This window comes from Pangasianodon hypophthalmus, chromosome 19, assembly GCF_027358585.1.
Source record: "Pangasianodon hypophthalmus isolate fPanHyp1 chromosome 19, fPanHyp1.pri, whole genome shotgun sequence".
Taxonomy (NCBI): domain Eukaryota; kingdom Metazoa; phylum Chordata; class Actinopteri; order Siluriformes; family Pangasiidae; genus Pangasianodon; species Pangasianodon hypophthalmus.
In genome coordinates, this window is record NC_069728.1 from 19,263,895 (window position 1) to 19,272,922 (window position 9,028).

At 37.6% G+C, this 9,028-nt stretch overlaps 1 protein-coding gene across 1 annotated transcript in view; it reads right to left on the bottom strand.

The window, feature by feature from the left end:
- Nucleotides 1-3,701, bottom strand: part of kif26aa (kinesin family member 26Aa) — a 94,488-nt gene extending 90,787 nt beyond the window's left edge. The window contains exons 1-2 of the mRNA XM_034313438.2: nt 3,374-3,701; nt 767-997 (exon numbers count right to left, since the gene is read on the bottom strand). Of these exons, the coding sequence (XP_034169329.2) occupies nt 767-997; nt 3,374-3,433 (291 nt within the window). The 5' untranslated portion in view covers nt 3,434-3,701. The remainder of the gene's footprint in view (nt 1-766; nt 998-3,373) is intronic.
- Nucleotides 3,702-9,028: the final 5,327 nt, after the last annotated feature.

Consider the following 9,028-nt stretch of genomic DNA (forward strand, 5'->3'; position numbering starts at 1 on the left):
TACAGGATTTAAACACGTTACATTTGCACTCTGTTACACCACAATTCTGGATTCTGATTGGACAGAGAATGCGTAATGAATAAATTATAAATAAATGAATAATACGCTGAGCGTTTAATAGGTTTAAAGGGTTAGCCCATTTTTCTGTCATTGCTCTTTGTTCTCAGCATTTCTTTGATCACAAAAGCCAGTTTGACTTTCCATTTGTAAGCTCTTAGGACTCCAGAAGTTGTGCAATTGAGGAACTTTTGAAGACGAGGGAACTTTTGACGTTGAAGTGTTTGGACATGTTACCACCACTGTCTCGAATGCTTAAGGAGCTCTCTGAATCTCTGCACAGGAATGTGAGCTCGCATTGACAGCCCTCTACTCATCTCCTCATCACACACCATCCCATCATTCCTTTTTTTACTTTACAATTCTCTTTACTGTTGGAATACGCATGCATTTTATATATGTGCTCTCCGGAAAAAAAAAAAAAGTTTCCCATGTTGGGAAAAAAAGTTTCACTTCCGACTGTTACAAAGTACAAAGTGCTGACACTGGAGACTCCTTCCTTAAATGTTAAATAAATGTCTCTTTAAAAAAAAGAAAATGCAACCATTTCAGGGATTGTATGTGTTTTTTTTTTTAAATGTGTTTATGCAGAGAGTTCACCGTACAAGTCCCTGTGAATGATGTGTTACTATAGAAACGACAACGTATCAATATAAAGGAGAAAATATCAGAGTGCCAGAGAGAAATTGTTTTAATGACTCAGACAAACCTTCAGCGTGTTGGACTCGGCCAGAGCCAGCGCCTGCCTGTTTAGTTGGTTGGTGATGATGTGACATCTCTGACACGCCCTCCGAGTGCTGAGCTCCCTCACCGACACCGAGCCGGCGCCCTCCGGGTTCGGACGACGCCCAGGCTGAATCTCATCAGCCGAGTGGAGCTTTTTCCTGGGACTGAGGCCTCTATAATGCAGCGACTCTTTACATGCTGAGCCTTCGATGACCTGATGCAGAAATAAAGAGTGGATTAGAAGATGTGGAAGGCATGACAATCTTTTTTAACACACACTCACATACAGCACGACCTCGACCCTTGTGTTTAACCAATTTCTTACACTGTTCTCCTGGACTTAATTAAACGCTGCAGGCGTCGAGGTGCAGAGAATTTTTTTTTTTTTAACCAATGCGGGTCAAGTTAAATAAAGACTTACAATTAGGAACACCTGTGCACCTGCTCATTCATGCAATCATTTAATCAGCCAATCATGTTGCAGCAGCACAATGCAGAGTATCATGCAGATACAGATCAGAAGCTTGAGTTAATGTTCACATCAAACATCTCAGCCACTTTGACAGTGGTTTGGTTTGTTAGTGCCAGATATGTTGCTTTGAGCAGTTCAGAATCTCCTGGGATTTTCACACACAACAGAGAACGGTTGAAAAACAAAAAAAAAACATCTAGTAAGCGGCAGTTGTGTGGGTGGAAGCTTGTTGCTGATGAGAGCGGTCAGAGGAGAATGGCAAGACTGAGTCACATCTGATTATAAGTTACAGTAAGGACACAAGGTTGTGGTGACTCCTAAAATAATCACTCTTTACAACCGTGGTGAGCAGAAAAGCATCTCAGGATGCACATCTTTTTTTAGATCCTGATTTAGTGGAAACAAAATGAAATTAAATTCCGTAAAATTCTACTCAAGCGCCACACAGTTCAACAGAATAACACAACACAGCAGAAGGCCAGTCTGTGAAGCTACAGTTTATCACTAAAGTGCTTTATTTCTCATGAATTGTAATATGGCGCACTTTCAGGGCTTCTGGGAAAACGTTTACTTTGCACTGCACTTTGCAGATGCTATTCTGAGGACAGTCCATAAGACAGATGTTGGAATTCATGTCACACATTTATGCATCTAATGATCACTAATTCACTTAAATGTGTTCAGGTATATTACGTCAAATTCATACGCTCAAAATGAGCGCTGTGACCCTTATGCAATTCTGGCTCCTTAAGCGTTCAGAGTTAAAATAATTTATTTAAATAATGAGATAATAACAATAACAAGTTATTAAGTCAGTTTAATGACTTATCTTGAAATAATGAGTTACAGTTATTCCTTTTTTCACCAAAGTCCAAAGTCAAAATAATGATATAATAGTTTGACATAACAAGATATTAAATCTAAATAATAACATAGTACAGTGAAATAATGATTTATTATGTCAGAATAACTGATTAAGCCCATATAAGAAGATATTAAGTTGAAATAACAACATGAAATCTGGCAATAATGAGTTTTCAAGTCAAAATAATACATAATTGTGTTGAAATAATAAGATGTTAAGTCAAAATAACAATGTAATATTGTGAAATAACGAGGTATTAAGTAAGATTAACAACAGGATATAGTGGAATAATGAGCTTTTAAGTCAAAATAGCATATATTTACGTCAAAATAACAAAATGTTAAGTCGAAATAAGTTATTAAGTTGAATTAACGGGTAAAGTTGAAATACCAAGATATTAAATCATTAAGATTAAATAACGACAAAGTATCTTGAAATAATGAGTTATTAAGTTGAAATAAAGAGCACCTTGTTGTAGCACTTCAACATTTTTCACAACTTGCAGTTCAGAGTTCAGGTACATTAACACTCCTCACACACTCCTCCAGTCTCTCTCTCTCTCTGTTTCTCTCTCTCTCTGTCTGTCTCTCTCTCTGTCTCTCTTTTTCTCTCTGTCTGTCTCTCTCTCTGTCTGTCTCTCTCTCTGTGTCTCTCTCTCTCTCTCTGTCTCTCTCTCTGTGTCTCTCTCTGTCTGTCTCTCTCTTTTTCTCTCTCTCTGTCTCTCTTTCTGTCTGTCTCTCTCTCTCTTTTTCTCTCCTTCTGTCTCTCTCTCTCTCTGTGTCAGTCTCTCTCTCTGTCTCTCTCTCTCTCTCTCTGTCTCTCTCTCTCTCTCTCTCTCTGTCTCTCTCTTTTTCTCTCTCTCTGTCTCTCTTTCTGTCTGTCTCTCTCTCTCTTTTTCTCTCCTTCTCTCTCTCTCTCTCTCTCTCTCTCTCTGTGTCAGTCTCTCTGTCTCTCTCTTTTTCTTTCTTTCTGTCTCTCTCTCTCTCTCTGTCTCTCTCTCTCTGTTTCTCTGTCTCTCTCTCTCTGTCTCTCTTTTTCTCTCTTTCTGTCTCTCTTTCTGTCTCTCTCTCTCTCTCTGTGTAAGTCTCTCTGTCTCTCTCTTTTCTCTCTCTCTGTCTCTCTTTTTCTCTCTGTCTCTGTCTGTCTCTCTCTCCCTCTCTCTCTCTCTCTCTCTCTCTCTGTCTCTTTCTTTTTCTCTCTTTCTGTCTCTCTGTCTCTCTCTCTCTCTCTCTCTCTCCTCTCTGAGATCTTACCGTAAATCTCCTGTAATCCACTTTCCGTCCTGCAGCAGAAAACAGATCTCTGGCGTCCATCACTCTTACTCAGGGGTGCCAGAACATTTGCGCAGGAGAGAACTTGATGAAAGTTGGAGTGATGCAGGAGAGAAGCGCTGCTCATTTCCCCAGCAGGTCTTCCATAGCTCTGTATCCTCTCTTCTTTAGATTTGAGTTATTAATAAAACTGGTTTCTTTATTATCTTGCAGTTTGAGTATTTCAGTAACTTTGTAAACACTGTGATGAGAGGAAGTAAATAAAAGAGAGAGAAATGCTGTCCTCAGCTCGTGCCCTGGGAGTCTGGAGTAAATGTGCAGGATGAAGTTGGAACTCAAACTTGGCCAGGGGTTTCAATTGCGTCCCTCCGGGTTGCCAGATTGGACTGAATTCATCCGACTCACAGTTTAAACACCACTGTGTTCCTACAGTAATGGTTAAAAATCTCTAAACTCTCAATCACTTTATACTCTGCAATGTGATAATGTTTAATACTCATTTAACTCAATACTCAATACTAAACACAGTCCACGTTACAGGGTGCTTGCAAGCTGCATACAGGGTTGCCAGGTCCCTGTTTATTCCTCGATGTTATCCTTTTGACTGATTAGTTTTAAGAGAAATATAAGTTTAAATTAAAACAGTTTTCCCAAGAGAACCCTCTGTCCTGCACATTTTAAACTGATCAGCTAATTAACAGCCATGTGTGTGTGTGTGTGTGTGTGTGTGTGTGTGTGTGTGTGTGTGTGCAGGACAGAGGTTACTCCAGGAACAGGAGGATTGAGTATACATAATACATAAACCATGTGTATTTAATATTAGTTTAATAAAAATGAATAAAATGATGATGCTTAATATGATGCTTAATACGATATGCTTCTCAATGACAGTCATGATGCTGAACTTTTTAAAAAAAAATAGTATATGCCATTTGGAAGGGTGAGGTTTTGTTTGTTTGTTTGTTTGTTTTGTTTTGTTATTTTGAAGACCTGGCAACCCTAATGCTGAACCAACACCTGTTCACTTTTATTTTTTTTTTTCTTTCTTTGCAATATATGACAATATGCACTAATAAAACATGATCATTTGGGGCCTCAGTATAATTAATTATATATATATATATATATATATATATATATATATATATATATATATATATATATATATATATATATATATATTAAAGTAATACATGTATGAAAAATATATCTTGGGTGATATTTCGACACTACTGGGGCTCAGACTCAGGCATGAGGGTTGCCAGGTGTACATGCCAAAAATACTTTCCATAAATAGCTTCTTTTTTTTTTTTTTTTTTGGGAGGTTTCACAATGATCAATGATCACAATGATTAAATAATGCAATCATCATAAGCTCATAATTAAATAAATAAATAAATAAATAAATAAATCAGCAGCTATATTGCACCCAGCAGACTTCACTGACCAGATCAATTTTTTTTTACTCTATTTATTTTTCCTTTTTTTTCCCCCTCCATTAACCCTCCCAATTTCACCTGCTAATGAATTCACGACATTTTAATCACATCCACAGAAATAATCAAAGTCACTCATCTAATGCAGTCTATATCAAGCCTCAGTAATCAGATGACTAAGCAGGAGGGTGTGTTAGCTGTGTTAGTGCTGGTTTCTGTTACAGTGGCGCCACCTAACGGCCAGAGTGTAAAATGTCTTCACTCAGTTCAGCTCAGTTCAGTGAGGGCTTCATCCTGGTCAGGGTGGATATGGGGTGAATCCCTGGAACACTGGGAATGAGGTGGGAATACACTCCGGATGGGAATCAGGTACATCACATGGGCACCATGCACACACACACACACACACACACACACACTCATTCCCAGCTCGCACAGCTGATCCACCAAGCATGTTTTGGAGAATGTGAGGAAACAGGAGAACCCAGAGGAACCCACACTAACACGGGGAGAACATGAGGCTTCATCTCAAACTCCATCGCACTAACTACAGTAACTCCCAGGCTGCTATTTTAGCATAATATTTACTATCTTTACTGTGGATTGGGACGCAGCCTCCTTCTAAATACACGTAAACTATGAACATGGGCTTTAAAGACGTCTCTGTGGCTCACAGTAAAGGTGGTGTGTAGATTTTGCTCCATAATTACAAATGGTTGTTTGTGCAGCAGGAATAGTGTTTCATGTCTAATGTTCAGGATTGCATCAGTAATAACGTTTCTTATAATGTATATTAAATATTAAATTGATATAAATATATTAATTATGGATGTGGATCTGGACAGAACCGCAGCTTTAGTGTGCTGTTTAGGGCGTATACTAATGAAGTCGTATTAGAAAGCTTGCATATGGGCGTGAACCTTTTATTTATTTGTTTGTTTATTTATTTATTTAAAATGTAATGAACAGGGGCTTTGGGTTAAAAATAGAACCCAAAGAACACTTTAAGAGTTAACCTTTTTTATTTTATTTATGCATTAATAAGAATAAAACAAGGTTCCAGCAGACACTTTGACAGGTTCTTACTGATATCAAGGTTCCTTTTAATTTCATCTTATTTATTTATTTATTTAATCTCAGTGTATTAACTTTCTATTTATCAGTTAATTTTATTATCTTTTCTGCTAAAGTGCTTTCAGCATTTAAATGTGATAGACAAAAAAAGATTTAAATTATAATTTAATAAATTATAATTAAATTAAATTACATTAAAATATCCTGCCTTTTGGAGCTGCTCATGTTTCAGGAAGTTTATTGCTTCTCGTTGGAGAGAGAACATGAAGAACTCGTGAAAGAGCCACAAGAAACTTTTAGTTTTAATAAAAAATGAAAATATTTAACATTTTTAACTGTTCTTCAGTTTGTCTCTCTAAGGGAACTCTCTAACTCTTAAAGCTTCTGAGCAGAACTTCTACAACAAGTGTCTCATTTCATAAACGAACCTGTATCTGAACAGAACCCGTGTGGAAAGCTAGAACCATTAGCCATGTAAAGAACCCTGGAGAATGAACGTGCGTTCGAATGAATTTACCTTTTGCTTCTTTTTCAGAAGATGATTCGTGAATCCGAAAATCCCATCAGTGTGCAGAACCGTCAGCTCCACAGGTGTTGGGTTCTGCTCCTGAGGAACCTCAGAGGAACCGAGCGAATCCATGAGAACCTGGAGTCCTGTCCCAAAATCTCTCTCTCTCTCCCCTCTCTCTCTCTGTCTCTCACTCTCTCTCTCTTGCTCCTTCTCTCTCGTCTTTGGCTCTCGGGTTCTAATTAAGGCACTGATGTCTGAACACCCATGGACATGGACACACACACACACACACACACACACACACACACACACCACCACTGACCCTCACCCCCCCACCAGCCCCACCCCCTCCTGCTGTCATTAGCCATTAGCACGGCCCACAGCGCTAACCAGAGCTGCTAATGAAAAAAAAAAACCTCCTGAATTAGCTGCGATGATGAGCTCCAGTTTAGAACATCTTTCTTTCTTTCTTTCTTTCTTTTTCTTTCTTTTTGTTTTTTCTTTCTTTCATTCTTTAACAATTATTTACTCTAATTTTTACATTTAATTATTTGTTCTTTCCTTTTTCTTTCCTGCTTTCTTTCTTTCTTTCTTTCTGTAAATATCAGTTTAATTTAAACCTGATTAATTATTTTTATTCTGTGCCAGAATGGTTTTTGTGGTAAACATTGTTAATAAATTAAATAAATAAAAGGTTAAATAAATTAAAGAAATAAAATAAAAAGTTAGATTCATGCATGAAAACGTTTTTTTTTTATGAACAGCTTAATTATTTTCAAAGATAACTTTTTACATGTCTGCATGGCTCATTAATAATAAATATAATATTTATACCATCAACAAAAATGTTTGTGCACAATTCTGTGGGAAAAAGTTTTTTATGTGTTGTGTTTATTTATTGTTTATTGTATTTATTTATTTATTTATTTTATTCAGCCTGAAAAACACTGAGAGCTAGCGTGAGCTAATGTTAGCTATGTTAGTGAACAAAAGTTTGGGAAATTAAATAGTAATAATGATAATAATAATGACAAGATAATAATAATAATAATAATAATAATAATGTATATTAAAAATATATAATAATTAGTAATTATTATATGTTTTTACTATAAATACGTTTACTGTATTTATTTAAAAATAAGTTGTAAGAATTATTATTATTATTATTATTATTATTATTATTATTATTATTATTACAACACATGAATTAAGAAGAAGAGGATATAAAAGGTAAATCCTAACATTTTGTGGATTTATATATTTTTTTTGTTTGTAATTATATCGTTTTTTAATTTCAGAATGCTTTGATGTTTGTATGAATTCAATAAGAAATAAAATGATCATAAATCATTTTGTTTGTTTGTTTGTTTGTTTGTTTTTATTGTAGCTAAGACATTTAGGCCGTGAGAATAGATCTGTTCTGATGTGGATTTGGAACATGGTGAGACATTGTTTGTGTTAAACACTATGTTTAGTGTGTAAGAGTAAACTGAACTCTCTGAGTGTGAACTCATCTGGTGTGTGAGGACGTGATGAGCTACAGCAGGGTTACGCCCCCAAGCTCCGAGCTGTAACGCAACATAAATCATCATTCTCAACCTCCAACTAGAAAAAACAAAGAGAACGCTCCCTCTTCTCACAAATCCTAATCAGGAACTCGGGAACTCAGGAACTTGGGAACTTGGGAACTCGGGAACTCTGATATTCGGGAACTCAGGAACTCGGGAACTCGGGAACTCGGGAACTTGGGAACTCGGGAACTCGGGAACTCGGGAACTTGGGAACTCGGGAACTCGGGAACTCAGGAACTCGGGAACTCAGGAACTCAGGAATTTGGGAACTCAGGAACTTGGGAACTTGGGAACTCTGATATTCGGGAACTCGGGAGCTCAGGAACTCGGGAACTTGGGAACTCTGGAACTCTGGAACTCTGGAACTTGGGAACTCGGGAACTCAGGAACTCAGGAGCTTGGGAGCTCAGCAACTCGAGAACTCGGGAACTCAGGGGTGTACATACTACACCCCTGAGTAGTTTCCTCAGCTCTGAGTTCAGGGAGTGACTTCAAATCAAAATGGCCACTCACAGCATCAGCAGTAAACACATCAGCCCTTCTCACTTTTAAACGAGTTCCACTGTATACACACACGTTAGCTTTCAGTCAATCAGCACACAGACATGTTCATCTGTTCAGTCTGTACCTTTGACTCTACAGCTCGCTGCTCTGAGGGAAATGTACATCACGCAGCACAGCTAGCTAGCTTACTGCTAATTAAAGACAAACATGGAGGCGTCCTCGGTTTTTTCCCCACATTCCGAGCTCTGACTTCCTGTTTCCCACTTCCTGTTTCCGAGGTCAGTGGAATGCAGTGTAACATCTTTACGCAGTAGTATGTACACACACACACACACACACACACACACACACAGAGCTCACACTTAGTGGAGTGAAACATCTGAAGATCTTCCAGCGTGTGGAGTGGAGCGTCAGATGATGTCTCAGTAAAACTTTCTCCTGGTCAGATGTTACTAATCTGTGAGAAGTTGGACGTCAGATGTATAATTTAGACCAGGTTCTGATCAAACACTGACATTTTATAGCAAACAGAACAGTC